General features: G+C 44.8%; 2 protein-coding genes across 3 annotated transcripts in view; one reads left to right on the plus strand and one right to left on the minus strand.

Annotated features, from left to right (window-relative positions):
• Positions 1-6,833, minus strand: part of LOC138663403 (oocyte zinc finger protein XlCOF7.1-like) — a 77,866-nt gene extending 71,033 nt beyond the window's left edge. Inside the window, exon 1 of the mRNA XM_069749588.1 lies at positions 6,775-6,833. The gene's annotated coding sequence lies outside the window, so the exon portion shown is untranslated. The remainder of the gene's footprint in view (positions 1-6,774) is intronic.
• A 3-nt stretch (positions 6,834-6,836) lies between these two features.
• LOC138663407 (oocyte zinc finger protein XlCOF6-like) overlaps positions 6,837-17,109 on the plus strand; it is a 29,713-nt gene continuing 19,440 nt past the window's right edge. For both annotated transcript variants that reach the window (XM_069749596.1, XM_069749597.1), the window contains exons 1-3: positions 6,837-6,948; positions 16,582-16,731; positions 16,861-17,040. In XM_069749596.1, coding sequence (XP_069605697.1) covers positions 16,654-16,731; positions 16,861-17,040 — 258 coding nt within the window. In that variant the 5' untranslated portion in view covers positions 6,837-6,948; positions 16,582-16,653. The remainder of the gene's footprint in view (positions 6,949-16,581; positions 16,732-16,860; positions 17,041-17,109) is intronic.

The raw sequence follows: 17,109 nt of genomic DNA on the forward strand, positions 1-17,109 counted from the left end.
TTTGTCCAGCTTGTCATTATGGATTTTTTCTGTTAGCTGGAAGCTCTGGGAAGCAGATTTACCCTCCACACCTTTAGTCAGGTGTGGAGATTTTGTAAACTCTGTGTGGATTGTTTTGTAGTTTTTATACTGACCGCACAGTATCCTTTCCTGTCCTATCTATCAAGCTAGACTGGCCTCCTGTGCTAAAATCTGATTTCATCTCTGTGTATGTTATTTTCCCCTCCTCTCACCGTCAATATTTGTGGGGGGCTATCTTTCCTTTGGGGATTTTCTCTGAGGCAAGATAGGTTTCCTGTTTCCATCTTTAGGGGAAGTTAGATCTTAGGCTGTGTCGAGGGGTCTAGGGAGCGTCAGGTACCCCCCACGGCTATTTCTAGTTGTGCTGCTAGGTTCAGGGTCTGCGGTCAGTACAGATACCACCTCCTTCAGAGCTTGTCTCATGTTGTTCCTAAACCACCAGATCATAACAGTACAAGTGGCCAAAAATGAATTAAATGTATCTCAAAAGAAGGAAAAGAAAGTTCTGAACCATTTTTTTTTCTGTGCTCTGGTTTGCCTTTTTTTTCCTCTTGATATCTGGGTGGTGCAGGATATATGCTCTGGCATGGATGTTCAGGGTTTGTTTTCTCGTGTGGATCAACTGGCTGCAAGAGTACAGAGTATCCAGGACTATGTTGTCCAGACTCCGGCTTTAGAGCCCAGAATTCCTACTCCGGATTTGTTCTTTGGGGACAGATCCAAGTTTTTGAACTTTAAAAATAACTGCAAAATGTTTTTTGCTTTGAAACCCCGTTCTTCAGGTGATCCCATTCAGCAGGTGAAAATCATCATAACCTTGCTGCGTGGTGATCCGCAAGACTGGGCTTTTTCTCTTGAAACAGGGAATCCGTCATTATTGAATGTAGATGCATTTTTTCAAGCGCTCGGATTATTGTTTGACGAACCTAACTCTGTAGAGCATGCTGAGGAAACACTGTTGGCCCTGTGTCAAGGTCAGGAAGCGGCAGAGTTATACTGCCAGAAATTTAGAAAATGGTCTGTGCTCACTAAATGGAATGAAGAGGCTCTGGCTGCTATTTTCAGAAAAGATCTTTCTGAAACCCTTAAAGATGTTATGGTGGGCTTTCCTACGCCTGCCGGTTTGAACGAATCTATGTCTCTAGCCATTCAGATTGATCGGCGTCTGCGCGAGCGCAAAGCTGTGCACCATATGGCAGTATCCTCTGAGCATAGTCCTGAACCTATGCAATGTGATAGGATTTTGACTAGAATAGAACGGCAGGAATTCAGACATCAGTATAGGCTGTGTTTTTACTGTGGTGATTCGGCTCATGTTATCTCTGATTGCCCTAAGCGTACTAAGAGACTCGCTAGGTCTGTTACCATTAGTACTATACAGCCTAAATTTCTCTTATCTGTGACCCTGATTTGCTCATTGTCGTCCTTTTCTGTCATGGCATTTGTGGATTCAGGCGCTGCCCTGAACTTAATGGACTTAGAATTCGCCAGGCGCTGTGGTTTTTCCTTGCAGCCTTTGCAGAGCCCTATTCCTTTGAGGGGCATTGATGCTACACCCTTGGCTAAGGATAAACCTCAGTACTGGACACAGATGACTATGTACATGGCTCCTGCACATCAGGAAGATTGCCGTTTTCTGGTGTTGCATAACCTGCATGATGTTGTTGTGCTGGGATTTCCATGGTTACAGGAACATAATCCGGTGCTGGATTGGAAAACTATGTCTGTGACTAGTTGGGGTTGTCAAGGGGTACATAGTGACATTCCTTTGATGTCAATTTCCTCTTCCCCCTCTTCTGAGGTCCCTGAGTTTTTGTCGGATTTCCAGGATGTATTTGATGAGCCCAAGTCCAGTTCCCTTCCTCCACATAGGGATTGTGATTGTGCTATTAACTTGATTCCTGGTTGTAAGTTCCCTAAGGGCCGACTTTTCAATCTGTCTGTGCCAGAGCATGCCGCCATGCGGAGCTATGTTAAGGAATCTTTGGAGAAAGGGCATATTCGGCCCTCTTCATCACCATTGGGAGCGGGTTTCTTTTTTGTTGCTAAGAAGGATGGCTCCTTGAGACCCTGTATTGATTATCGTCTTCTTAATAAGATCACGGTCAAATTCCAATACCCCTTGCCTTTGCTTACTGATTTGTTTGCTCAGATTAAGGGGGCTAGTTGGTTTACTAAGATTGACCTCCGAGGGGCATATAATCTTGTTCGTATTAAACAGGGTGACAAATGGAAAACTGCATTTAATACGCCCGAAGGCCATTTTGAATACCTTGTGATGCCATTTGGGCTCTCTAATGCTCCATCTGTGTTCCAGTCTTTCATGCATGATATTTTCCGCAATTATCTTGATAAATTCATGGTCGTATATTTGGATGATATTTTGATTTTTTCCAATGATTGGGAGTCTCATGTGAAGCAGGTCAGGATGGTGTTCCAGATCCTTCGTGATAATGCTTTATTTGTGAAGGGGTCTAAGTGCCTATTCGGAGTTCAGAAGGTCTCTTTTTTGGGTTTTGTTTTTTCTCCCTCATCTATAGAAATGGATCCTGTTAAGGTCCAAGCTATTCATGACTGGATCCAACCCACATCTGTGAAGGGTCTTCAAAAATTTTTGGGCTTTGCTAATTTCTATCGCCGTTTCATTGCCAACTTTTCCAGTGTGGTTAAGCCCCTTACTGATTTGACGAAGAAGGGCGCTGATGTGACGAATTGGTCCTCTGAGGCTGTTGAGGCCTTTCAAGAGCTTAAACGCTGATTTACTTCTGCCCCTGTGTTGCGTCAACCGGATGTTTCTCTTCCTTTTCAGGTTGAGGTCAACGCTTCTGAGATTGGGGCAGGGGCCGTCTTGTCTCAGTGGGAGTCTGATGGTTCTTTGATGAAACCGTGTGCTTTTTTTTCCAGAAAGTTTTCGCCTGCGGAACGCAATTATGATGTCGGCAATCGGGAGTTGTTGGCTATGAAGTGGGCGTTTGAGAAGTGGCGACATTGGCTTGAGGGAGCTAAACACCGTGTTGTGGTCCTGACCGATCATAAGAATCTGATTTACCTCGAGTCGGCCAAGCGGCTGAATCCTAGACAGGCTCGATGGTCCCTGTTTTTCTCCCGTTTTGATTTTGTGGTCTCGTATCTTCCGGGATCTAAGAATGTTAAGGCTGATGCCCTCTCTAGGAGTTTTTTGCCTGATTCTCCTGGAGTCCTTGAGCCGGTTGGCATTCTTAAGGAGGGGGTGATTCTTTCTGCTATCTCCCCTGATTTGCGCTGGGTGCTTCAGGAATTTCAGGCTGATAGGCCTGACCGCTGTACTGTGGGGAAGCTGTTTGTTCCTGATAGATGGACAAGTAAGGTAATTTCTGAGGTTCATTGTTCAGTGTTGGCTGGTCATCCTGGGATTTTTGGTACCAGAGATTTGGTTGCTAGGTCCTTTTGGTGGCCTTCCTTGTCTCGCGATGTGCGTGCTTTTATGCAGTCCTGTGGGACTTGCGCCCGGGCCAAGCCTTGCTGTTCCCGCGCTAGTGGGTTGCTTTTGCCTTTGCCGGTTCCTGAGAGGCCCTGGACGCATATTTCCATGGATTTTATTTCGGATCTTCCTGTTTCCCAGAAGATGTCTGTTATCTGGGTTGTTTATGACCGGTTCTCTAAAATGGTCCATTTGGTACCTTTGCCTAAGTTGCCTTCCTCCTCAGATCTGGTTCCATTGTTTTTTCAGCATGTGGTTCGTTTGCATGGCATTCCGGAGAATATTGTGTCTGACAGAGGTTCTCAGTTTGTCTCTAGATTTTGCCGGGCCTTTTGTGCTAGGATGGGCATTGATTTGTCTTTTTCTTCGGCGTTTCATCCTCAGACTAATGGCCAATCTGAGCGAACTAATCAGACCTTGGAGACCTATTTGAGATGCTTTGTGTCTGCTGATCAGGATGATTGGGTGTCTTTCTTGCCGTTGGCCGAGTTTGCCCTTAATAATCGGGCTAGTTCGGCTACTTTGGTTTCACCTTTCTTTTGTAATTTTGGTTTTCATCCTCGTTTTTCTTCTGGGCAGGTTGAGCCTTCTGATTGTCCTGGTGTTGATTCTGTGGTGGACAGGTTGCAGCAGATTTGGACAATTTGACGTTGTCTCAGGAAAGGGCTCAACGTTTTGCTAACCGCCGTCAGCGTGTTGGTCCCCGGCTTCGTGTGGGGGATTTGGTTTGGTTGTCTTCTCGTCATGTTCCTATGAAGGTTTCTTCTCCTAAGTTTAAGCCTCGGTTTATTGGTCCTTATAAAATTTCTGAAATTATTAATCCGGTCTCTTTTCGTTTGGCTCTTCCAGCCTCTTTTGCCATTCATAATGTTTTCCATAGATCTTTGTTGCGGAGATATGTGGTGCCCGTTGTTCCCTCGGTTGACCCTCCTGCCCCAGTGTTGGTTGAGGGAGAGTTGGAATATGAGGTTGAGAAGATTTTGGATTCTCGTTTTTCGAGGCGGAGGCTCCAGTATCTTGTCAAGTGGAAGGGTTATGGCCAGGAGGATAATTCTTGGGTTGTTGCCTCTGATGTCCATGCTACCGATTTGGTTCATGCTTTTCACTTGGCTCGTCCTGATCGGTCTGGGGGCTCTGGTGAGGGTTCGGTGACCCCTCCTCAAGGGGGGGGGGGTACTGTTGTGAATTCCGTTCTTGGGCTCCCTCCGGTGGTTGTAAATGGCACTCTTGTGAATTCTGCCCTTGGGCTCCCTCTGGTGGTTTTGAGTGGAACTGCCGCTCCTTGGGTTTAGCTTTAGCAGCTGCTTTCACTAATCGTCTCTCCTGGCTCTGCTATTTAACCTGGCTCTAGTCTTCAGCCTATGCCACTTGTCAATGTTCTCTGGCTGGATTCACATCTCTGCTTGGATTCTCCTGGTTTCCTGACCAGTTCTGCAAAGATAAGTTCTGGCTTTGCTCATTTCAGCCCACATGTTGTGGACTCATTGTTCTGTGCATTCTATTTTTGTCCAGCTTGTCATTATGGATTTTTTCTGTTAGCTGGAAGCTCTGGGAAGCAGATTTACCCTCCACACCTTTAGTCAGGTGTGCAGATTTTGTAAACTCTGTGTGGATTGTTTTGTAGTTTTTATACTGACCGCACAGTATCCTTTCCTGTCCTATCTATCAAGCTAGACTGGCCTCCTGTGCTAAAATCTGATTTCATCTCTGCGTATGTTATTTTCCCCTCCTCTCACCGTCAATATTTGTGGGGGGCTATCTTTCCTTTGGGGATTTTCTCTGAGGCAAGATAGGTTTCCTGTTTCCATCTTTAGGGGAAGTTAGATCTTAGGCTGTGCCGAGGGGTCTAGGGAGCGTCAGGTACCCCCCACAGCTATTTCTAGTTGCGCTGCTAGGTTCAGGGTCTGCGGTCAGTACAGATACCACCTCCTTCAGAGCTTGTCTCATGTTGTTCCTAAACCTCCAGATCATAACAGATACACCAGTAACAAGCTTGTCCGAGCCCCCGATGCCGGATCGAGTAGTGGAGAGCGGCTCACTCATCACCAGTGTTAGGGTTGGTGGAACGCACCGAATATATTTATTTAGTGGGATTGGTGCGTTCGCAACCTGGGATCCACCGTGCAGGAAAGAACCTGCTGCTAAATAAATGGCAGCACTATATGGCGGTATAAACCAGCTCTGTTAGCTTCACAGAGCAGCCAAGAAGGCAAAGCTCTGTGCCCTGTTAGACTTTCACAGAGGCACAGGCCAACTACCCAAATGTGAGCAGTCAGTGGTCATGCATGCACACTAAACTCCTCGCTGGAGATGCCAGCATTCTAGGGGCTTATTTCAGCCGGGTCCCTGAATACACATAAACACAAACTCCTCGCCGGAGGTGCCAGCATTCTAGGGGCTTATTTCAGCCGGGTCCCTGAACACACTTAAACACAATATCCTCGCCGGAGGTGCCAGCATTCTAGGGGCTTATTTCAGCTGGGTCCCTGAACACATTCAAACACATGACCACACTGGTGCAAATACACATAACATAAGAGGATACTAGCGCATGGCCGTGCGGCCATGTGAGCCTTAAATAGCTGCAGCACCAACAGGACCTTCCAAAGAAGGACCAATGGAATTGCTGCAGTACCTGAGCATTTGACCCTAGATCTCCACTGAGAGATCTTGCCCTGGGCATGCTCAGTGTGCATAGCAGAAATTAGTCCTAGCACCTGCAGGACCTTCCGTGAGAAGGACCAATGGAAGTCGCTGCAGTACCTGAGCATGTGACCCCAGATCTCCACTGAGAGATCTTGCCCTGGGCATGCTCAGTGTGTGCAAAGTAGTCCCGGAAAAGCCTGCTCACCGCAGATCAGTGCAGGGAACAACAGCAGAGCCAGGAGAGGCAGCAGTAACCCTTTGCACAGAATCAGTCTCAGCAAGACGCTGGGAGCGATGTCTCCGCTGAGCAGGCTCCACTGCGGCCGATGCAGAATGGGAGACCGCAGCAGACACGGATCGAGATTCCCCCTGTGCAGCAGAGGAAACTCGACTCCTAACAACTAGTATCTACATTTTTGTGCTGGAGCTAGGAGAGGAATCATCACATTGTGGGAGAACTTCTCTGGGCTTCTGTCCTCTCATCCTGCAGGTGTCTGACTGGATCTAATGTGTAACCAGCTAAGCCGCATTCTGTCCACAGCGGTTACCTCACTGTTCACAGCACACAGAGACCCCAAAAGAGTCTCCTCAGTGCTGAAGGGGTTAATCTCCCCCACGCCAAGTAATGGAGAATCTCCAGCACTTACCTCCACCGCAGAGCCGCACTCCACATATATGGCTTCTCTGTGCGCACAGGACCTGTGATGAGGTCACAGGAGGGGAGGAGTCAGGGTCACATGATCAGGGCCTCAGTGTATGCAGGACTCTGCTGTGCTGACAAGTATTCAGGACCTCTGCTGGTGTTACTCCTTTAAGAACAGGTAACGTTGCAAAAAGTAGAACAATTCCCCCCATTAAGTGATTGGATCCCTCCAGACCTCTCATAGACCTTAGTGATATTACAGATGGGAGATTACAAGAGCGCTAGATTCAGGGGTAATCCTAGTGCTGACTGAGCCGTGCGGCCTCCATGTAAGAGAGCGGCCACAACCCCAGCCCCATAACCCCATTGCCGGAGCAATGTTATTGATTGAGGGAATTTCTGAGAGAAGCAAATTAATAAGAATGTTTTACCGGAACCTCCTGGGGCATCAAGGAAAACCGTCTCCTCTTCTCACCTGGAATCTGAGCCATAATTGCCAAATCCCCCGATCTGTGGTCATCAACCAGAAGAGGCTTATTTACTGGGACAAATCCTCTCATCTTCCCAAATCCTGGCTTTCCTCTCCCAGAATATCTCTGCCCATGACACAAAGGCTGGTGGAGCTGGTGCCGGTGACCTGATGCTATTAGAGGGTCACTACTGATACATTGGCTCCTTTCTTCTAGAGTCAGGAGGACTGTGGTGAATCTGTCGGCAGTGACATTGATGTCTAAGTCCGGATTACCTCTCCTGCGCTCTCTATGAAGATCTTCTCTAGGATGTTCTGTGTATTTGTCCCACAGAGCCCGGGGATTGGAAGGTGCACAGGTTGTAGTTATTATAGGGAGCAGGTTAGAAGATGAGGAGGAAAGCGAGTGAGGGACGCCTCCTGCAATGTCATGTCCCAGTGTGGACCATCCTCCATCAGACCACGCTTTTGGCATGGCCTCCCTGTAAGTGTTTGTTGGTTCAGTTGTATGTACAGAAGACGCTCGCTCTCCACCTTGGCATACAGATCCACTATACATTGATGAGAAAGTTGCCTGATCATTATTTGGTAGGTGTAGACGTCCATAGCTGATATTTTTGTTATTGGTTGGTTTATTGGTTGGCCTAGCAGTGTTGGAATCAGTCTGCGTTAGATTATAGTGATCGCCATCTTGGCCATTCCACAATATTATAGGATATTGCAGAGCATCATATGATCTATGTGTTTCTGTAATAAGCTGAAGATTTTCACTTCGTCACTGAATAATTATATCTCGGCTTAGAAAGTCCCATCCAACCATTACAATAGCTACTTCATTAACACCGGGAGAAGTAAATCTCCTTTTGTGCTCACCAACCGGTGTCTTGTCTGCTCTTATTACAGCCTGACATTCCACACTTGACATGTCCACATAAAACCCATGCATACAAATAAATAGACAAAAATAATTTAATGTTGGAATAAAAATGGCTGTGAAGTTTATTTTGGGTTACATACATACTCATAAAATGTCCAATAAATAAATTCCACACATCAGTTGTCCAAAATTCCAAACTTCCAATAAAATCCAATCCACCCATAAATGGGTGATTTTCCCACAAATAAACCACACGACAGTTAAAATAAAAAAATAACGGGAGGGAGGGTGGGTTCTTCTTTCTTCTTGCGCTGACAGGCTGACAGAATGGGGGAAGATTCAGTAGCCAGGGGTTTATATAATTCAAAAAAGACCGCCAAAAACACCAACGGCCAATAAAAATCCAGCAAAAAAAAGGCGCAGTAAAACTGCCCAAAACCGTTTATAACCAATTTTTGTAAACTCACAGAAAATTACACTGACCTTTGAATGACTTTACTACATTAGTAGAACCAAAACAAAAGGTCATGCATATAAATAAATAAATAGACAAAAACAATTTAATGTTGGAATAAAAATGGCCGTGAAGTTTATTTTGGGTTACATAAATACTCATAAAATGACCAATAAATAAATTCCACATATCAGATGTCCAAAATTCCAAACTTCCAATAATATCCAATCACCCATAAATGGGTTATTTTCCCACAAGGCCAAGACTCAGCGAGTCAAAGCCCCCCAAAACAACACAGCCATTTTTCAATAGTATTTTCCAAATTCAAGTTAAAAATATCAAGGCCAATATCTGATAAATGGACCATATCTGGCCTAAATAATCCTGGTAAAAAGCCCTCTAAATCTCCATGCCTGAAAGAAAAACCGCTAACCAGGGGTAAAATTTTTTCCATAGAGCGGTTGACTTTGATGCCATAAAAGCCTGGGAATAATTTCGGAAAAAACAAGGCTAATGGAGGGAAAAAACTGTTTAAGCCAGATAATATCAGACCGCATAGTAGCCATCAAGTCCAAAGTATTGATCTTTCCCAGATCATTCCCAGCGATATGAAAAATAATTAAATCTGGATAAGGACATTTTTTTAAACAGTTCTTAAATTCAAAAACCAGAGAAGGCCATTTCATACCGTGAATACTGTGCCAAAAAACCTGAATATTAAGAGGTTTAAAAGACAAATTCTCTGAATAAGAGCGCTGGCTAGCCTTCTTCTGGGCCCAGAATACAAAGGAATGCCCAACGATCCAAATAATTGTTGGACCTAAAAGAAAACCTAGAGTTAATAATCATACAAGTCATGCCATACATAAAGTTTGAACCTTTTTGAATCCCATCATCCCATCTGTTTGATCTTAGAGTCAGATAAACCAGCCTTGGATGCTTCCACGGCTGCTCCAATTCTAAAGGAATGAGAAGTAATTTTAAGATGTTCTTTTCCCAAAAAACTCAAACACTTTTTTCATATCAAATTAAATTGAAAGACAGTGACCGGTGTATTATCCATGTGCAAAAATAAGGAGCCCTGGACTGAAGGTCTTAAATTAAGCCATTTTGACAAATTAGCCACTGGACAGATGATTGGGTCAGAAACTGAATAAATTTTTAGCTTAGTCCCCCTACCCAGCTGATCCATCTTAGATTTTCTTATAAATAAAAGAAAGAATGAATCATATAGTTTAACATCGGAAATCAGGAGCCCTGAAGGCTCAGATGTCTTGACTGAAACCACATCGCTGACACAAAGAGCCCCGAAAAAGGAAAGTGAAATTATTGAACTGAATAACAGAGTTCAAACACACATGAACAAATGATGAACAAATGCCTTTTAACAAAGGGAGAGATAGGCTATGTTCACACCTTGCGTCGGGTCCCTGCGGGTTCTCCCGCAGCGGATTTGATAAATCTGCAGGGCAAAACAACTGCGGTTTTCCCTGCAGATTTATCGCGGTTTGTTCCGCGTTTTCCGCTGCGGGTTTCCGCCTATACTATTGATGCTGCATATGCAGCAATATGCAGCATCAATAGTAATGTTAAAAATAATAAAAATTGGTTATACTCACCCTCTGATGTCCGGATCTCCTGGGCGTTGCACCCGGCGGTCCGGTTCCTAAGATGCTGTGGGAGAAGGACCCTTCGTGACGTCACGGTCATGTGACCGCGACGTCACCGCAGGTCCTGGTCGCACAGCAACTCTGACCGGACAGCCGCGTGCAGCGCCCAGGAGCTCCGGACATCAGAGGGTGAGTATAACCAGATTTTTTTATTTTTTAACCCCAAATATGGTTCCCAGGGCCTGGAGGAGAGTCTCCTCTCCTCCACCCCGGGTACCACCCGCACATTATCCGCTTACTTCCCGCAACGTGGGCACAGCCCCATGCGGGAAGTAAGCGGTTCAATGTATTCCTATGGGTGCAGAATCGCAGCGATTCTGCACAAAGAAGTGACATGCTGCGGGTTGTAAACCGCTGCGTTCCCGCGCGTTTTTTCCCGCAGCATGTGCACAGCGGTTTGCGGTTTCCATAGGGTTTACATGTTACTGTAAACGCTATGGAAACTGCTGCGGACCCGCAGCATCAAAATCGCGGCGGTTCCGCGGTAAAAACCGCTAAGTGTGAATATAGCCATATAGGGCGTCGAGAATCTGGTAAAAAATTATTCCTCCTAAAGCCCTTTAAAAAATATTTCACAGGAAAAAGGTCAGTCATTGCAGTTCTGCCATATTGTTTCAAAAAGAAGGAAACTCCTGCAAAGCATTTTGCTACTGCAGAGTAAGATAAACCTTTCTGAACAAAAGATTCTGCGAATTTCAAAGCTGAAATAGGGCTGGAAGTTGTCGAATCAAAGCCATGCAAATCACAAAACTTAATCCATTTTTTCCATGCGGCCGAATAATCGGCCCATGATCTTTTTGATAAAGAGTGCTGGATAAAATAAGGAATTAGATTGCGATTACATCCCAAACTGAATGAGGGCAAGAGGTTGCTTCTGCGTCCGCATTGGGCACCTGTTGATAAAAAATTGACCACTGACGATTGCGTGAAGAATCAGCTACTAAAACAAATTTACTTTTACCCAGATTTGCTTTCAGCCATATGTTAAATTTTAAACATGCTAATACTAGGTGTCTCAAAATCCTAGCTGCCCAAATATTTTTAGAGAATAAAGTGTTGATGGAAAAAACTACCCCTTGATTTGAAGAGAATAAAAAAATTCTAGAATTTTGCATCATATGGCCCCATAAATGGATGTCTATAAAAATAGAAAAAAGCTCCAGAACTGATAAGTTCCGAGTTACCTTATTAGTGAGATAAAAATAAAATACTAGGATCAGAAATGCTATCCGCCGAAAAAAAGAAAAGGAATTGAATCATCTGTAACAAAAGAAGACTGCCAGACAGATCTCCCATTAAATTCTGACAAAAAGGAAAGCCAAATCTTAGCATCTTCCTTCAAATCAGAACGAACTCTGATATGAGAATTGGGTGATGAGAGACCTTTTGTAGCCTCGTAGAGGCTTCTGGAAAAAGCCCGGCCTATTGGGATAATACGTAATGTAAAATTCAGCAATCCTAGCAAAGATTGTAATTCTTTAAGTGTAACCTTGTCTTTAGACAAGAAATAAGAAAGCGAATTACGTAATTTAGAGATTTTATCTTCAGGAAGACTGGATTCCATCTTCTGGGAATCAATGATAATACACAAAAATTCAATACGATTTGATGGACCAACCGTCTTTTCATGAGCGATTGGGACACCAAAATAGGAACATAACTGGACAAAACTGTGGAGAGGATTTTTGCAGCATGAGGATTGAGCTGGGCCGACAAAAAGGAAATTGTCTAAATAGTGAAGAATACCAGAGTCCTGACAACTAGATTTCAAAACCCAATGCACAAAACAAGAAAAACTCTCAAAATAAAATCAGGACAAAGAAAAACCCATTGGTAAACATTTGTCAAAAAAGAAGCAATCATCAAAATAAAAACCTAAATAATTAAAACCATCTGGATGTACGGGAAGAAGTCTAAATGCAGATTTGATATCAGATTTAGACATCAAAGCATTTTGACCGAATTTCTTAAGCATATCCAGAGCACTAACAATGGAAGAGTAGGTAACGGAAAATAATGCCTTGTCTACCTCGTCATTCAGTGATAGGCCCTGGGGATATGACAGGTGGTGAATTAAGCGAAAAGAACCAGAATCTTTTTTAGGTACAATACCCAGAGGGGAGATACGAAAATTCCTAAATGGAGGAGATAAAAATGGGCCTGCAACACTGCCCAACCCAGATTTCAGTGAAAATTTTATCCCTAGCAACTTCAGAATGAACAGCTAAAGAAGGCAAATTCTTAACAATCTTACAACTGACTCCTTTAAACTGAGGAATGTAAAAACCTTTTGAAAAGCCATCAAATAATAACTTACTGGTCTCCTGATCTGGGTATTTGCTTAACCAGAAGACCAGTCTTTACAGAATCTCTGAGGTCTGAGCTCTTTGAACTAGAATCCTTAACCCCTTTCTGCCATTGGACATACTATTCTGTCCATGTGGGGTGGGCCTTACTTCCCAAGGACGGAAGAGTACGTCCAGCGTGATCGGCCGCGCTCACGGGGGGAGCCCGGCCCTATCGTGCCGGGTGTCAGCTGCCTATCGCAGCTGACATCCGGCACTATGTGCCAGGAGCGGTCACGGACCGCCCCCGGCACATGAACCCCCGGCACACCGCAATCAAAAATGATTGCAGTGTGCCGGTGGTACAGGGAAGCATCGCGCAGGGAGGGGGCTTCCTGTGGGCTTCCCTGAGACCCCCGCAGCAATGCGATGTGATCGCGTTGCTGCGAGGGTCTCTTACCTTCCTCCCTGCAGCAGCCCCGGATCCAAAATGGCCACGGAATTCGGGTCCTGCAGGGAGGGAGGTGGTTTACCAAGTGCCTGCTCAGAGCAGGCGCTTGGTAAGCCTGCAGCGCTGTAAGTCGTTCTCACGCAGGCGCGCAGCCCCTGTGATGACGTCGCAGTCACATGACCGTGACGTCATGGCAGGTCCTTCTCATGCAGGTGCGCAGGGCCTGTGATGAAGTCGTGGTCACATGACCGTGACGTCATGGCAGGTCCTTCTCCCATACCATTCTTGGCACCGGAACCTGCCGGAGGTCACCGGAGCGTTGTGAAAGGTGAGTATATAATGATTTGTTATTTTTTTTAAATTATTTTTAACATTAGATGTTTTTACTATTGACAATGCATAGGCAGCATCAATAGTAAAAACTTGGTCACACAGGGTTAATAGCGGCGGTAACGGAGTGAGTTACCTGCGGCATAACGCGGTCCGTTACCGCTGGCATTAACCCTGTGCGAGCGGTGACTGCGGGGAGTATGGAGCAGGCGCCAACTGCAGGGGAGTAGGGAGGGACTAATCGGACTGTGGCCATCGCTGATTGGTCGCGGCAGCCATGACAGGCAGCTGCCGAGACCAATCAGCGACTTGGATTCCATGACAGACAGAGGCCGCGACCAATGAATATCCGTGACAGACAGAAAGACAGAAGGACAGAAAGACGAATGTGACCCTTAGGCAATTATATAATAGATGTTGAAATAATTTTCTATAAAGGCTAGGGGATTTTTCACCCAGCACAGCAGCGTAAATGGTGAAGGCCTGTATCCAATTGTTAAAAGATTTGATAGAGCTGCGTTTTGAATCATCTGGCTCAGATTTATCATCCTTTTTTCCAGATTTAGACAGTTGATCTTTGCGGGGGAGTAAAGAAAACAGATCAACATAATGGTTGTTCCATATAAGCTCCTTGACAGAGGAGCTTAAATGGAAACCCTGTGGGGAAAGCTCACAGGCAAGAGCTTCTTTGAACGGATTGATTGGGGTAGTAATAGCTAACGGAGCTTCCATACAAGAAGCGGTATGGGAAGCTGCTGCTGGAGAGGGGCTAAAGACATCATCTAAAGCTTCAGCTAATACAGATTTAATAATGTCCTTCAATTGGTTGTGTGGGACAGACATGGGAACATTTATAGTCTCAGCCCTTGTGGATCAGTCATCGTGTCCTTGATCTCCTGAGCAGTCTGCGCTCAAGCCCACCATGTTGGGCGAGTACAGCTGCATGACTGCTGGTGACGGCATCTCTTCTCCTTGTCTGAAGACTGCTGCGGGACAGCTAGAATCGACCTGCAGCCTTGTAGGGATGCTGATGAAGCTGCCCGAGAGCATGAAGCTGAGGGCGCCGCAGCTCTTTTACAGCAGTGGCCCTCGCCAGCCTTCCCGGCAGCTTCTGCTGACATCGCAGGATCTTCCTGATGACGGTGGCGGAAGTCTCGCGCCGGGCTGCGGGACTTCGATGAAGGAGGGCGTCGCAACTTCCTGCTTGCTTCGCGGACGCTGCACCTGGATGTCGGCGGTGAAGCAGACGAGGAGAATGTTGTCTTCTGCTTCCTGGACCTGGTACCGGCAATGGAACCCTGCTGCCCCAGGGCATCTTGACCCGACGGCAGGAGCAGAACACTCGATTCTGGAAAAAGAGGGATGGCTTCAGAAGCTGCGGATGGAGCTTTCATAGCCAAGCAGCTCTTTAGCAATTCCACTCCCTCCTCCCCGCCGGCTCTGGATAGGAGCTCTTGAAGTAGATTCTCCATCCCAAAGGCAAGTCTCTTCTTTCTACTTGCTCCGACAGAATGGGGGAAGATTGAGTAACAAGGGGTTTATATAATTCAAAAAAGACCGCCGAAAACACCAACGGCCAATAAAAACCCAGCAAAAAAAGGCGCAATAAAACTTGCCAAAAACGGTTATAACCAATTCGTGTAAACTCACAGAAAATTACACTGACCTTTGAATGACCTTACTACATTAGTAGAACCAAAACAAAAGGTGCTTCTTATGGTCTATGTGGCCATGAGACCCCGACCATATTTGTTATATGGTTTTATGCGGGGGGGGGGGGGGAGCGCTAACATTTTTTCTAAGGCTGTTTTATAAAGGTTTACTAACTGATTGTGTTGATGGAAAAATCTTTGCAAATTCAAAACAATGTCTTTTTAGTCTCAGGTATAGCTTCACATCGATCAGCTTGCATCTGTTCATCTCACACAGAGTAAAGTTGGAAAAATGTTAGATTTTCATTTGCTACAGGAAGCATCAAGCTACTTCGTAATATTTTTGTCCCTGGACTTTAAAAGTTGGCATAAATCTTCTTATGTCCAGCTGTCATACCAAAGGATGTAATCTGGAATGATGAATTGTATCTAATAATCTGCAGAAATCTGCTTAGGCTCATGAGTTGTTCCCAACATGTATGAAAAAAGTGGTTAGAGAGGTAGCGTTACAGGTGGCAAATTGACTTTACCATTCATCATCACACACCAGGCGATTTAAAGTTAAACATTTTTGCTTGACAATATTCTCATATTACGTCCATTTTGCACATTATGACTTTAAGATGTGACCTATAGTCCTGAACTGGGTCGTAGTGAAACGCTTCAAAACTCAAGTCAGCTTCCTTCGTCATTTTGACAACATTAATCATTTTGTTCAGATGTTTCTGCATCCCTTGATTCAGGGTGTGTCATCCATTTCTCATAAATATGACATTCCCATTGTTCAGATGTTTCCACATGCTTTGATTCAGCCTGTCTCATCCATTTCCTTTCAAGCCAGGACTCACATAGTTCACTTGTCTCAGCTGTTTGAGACAGTTTTGCTTTCTGAGCTTTTGGATTAACTTGCCCAATATATAGTCATTTTTTTACGGAATTTTAAAATAGTTAGTATTCACCTCACAATGATCAGAGATCTAATAGGTAAATCTATGTATATAAATCAGGAAATGTGTGACTGCCTCACAGTCAGACTGTTCTATTTGTCCATAGCAACCAATCAGAGCTCAGCTTTCACTTTACCTCAGGAGCTTCAATGCTGAAAGATGCACTCTGGTTGCTATAGGTATCAAGAACAATCTCATCTTACTGTGAAGCAATTCACAGTTACTTCTGCAAAAGCCAATGTTATAATTACAGACTTTAGAGTGATTTATCAGGTTGCCCCACACTATATGGTTGCTGCCTCTTTAAGAGCGACTCTGGGCGCTGTCTTTGTAATCTTTAGGACCTTTTGGGCAACAAGTGTGGTTTTGCAGCCATCACACAGACGCACATTTTCTCCTATTTTTAATAGAGCCTGAATTCGGGGGGAAAAATTTTGCGAAGGGGGATATTTTGAGTTTTAATGTTCGCAGTATTTTTACTCTGGTGTATTAGATGGGCTGTGCAAAATTTCACTCAAACTGGGTCAAAAATGTGGTTTTGTATTCCATGGGGTACCCAGATTTTCTGCTTTATATATATATTTAAAGAAGAAAGCTAATTACTGTAAAATAATAAATCTCATATGTTTCCATTATTATTACACAGGATTTCATGATGTTACATCTTCTCATTCAGGTCTCTACAATATCGGATCCTCTCAGTGAAGATCTTCTATATAAGAGAATTTTCCTGATTTACCCATCAAAGATGGATATGGACAGAGACAAGATGGCAGAGAGGATATTACACCTCACCCTAGAGATCCTCTTCCGGCTTACTGGAGAGGTGAGAGATTCTGATGACGTCACATTACATAATTCTTATCTATGGGAATAACAGATGGACAGAACTGGAGAGGTGAGGACTCTGGAAATGTCTGTAGTGAGATTTATTAATGTGTCTCTCCATAACCAGGATTACACAGTAGTGAAGAAGACCTCTAGTGAGCGCTGTCAGGACCCTGTGTCTGAGAGATGGGTAAGACACCTGAGCCCAATCACAAGACCTTCACCTCACCCCCTGATACATGAGGACATCAATGACCAGAAGATCCTAGATCTCGCCTACAAGATGACTGAGCTGCTGACTGGAGAGGTGACACTGCTGGGAATGCTTGGACGTTTTACAGTAATGCTTTGAAGGGATCGGAAAGTGACGGTATCA

Source organism: Ranitomeya imitator, chromosome 2 (assembly GCF_032444005.1).
Source record: "Ranitomeya imitator isolate aRanImi1 chromosome 2, aRanImi1.pri, whole genome shotgun sequence".
NCBI classification, from domain to species: domain Eukaryota; kingdom Metazoa; phylum Chordata; class Amphibia; order Anura; family Dendrobatidae; genus Ranitomeya; species Ranitomeya imitator.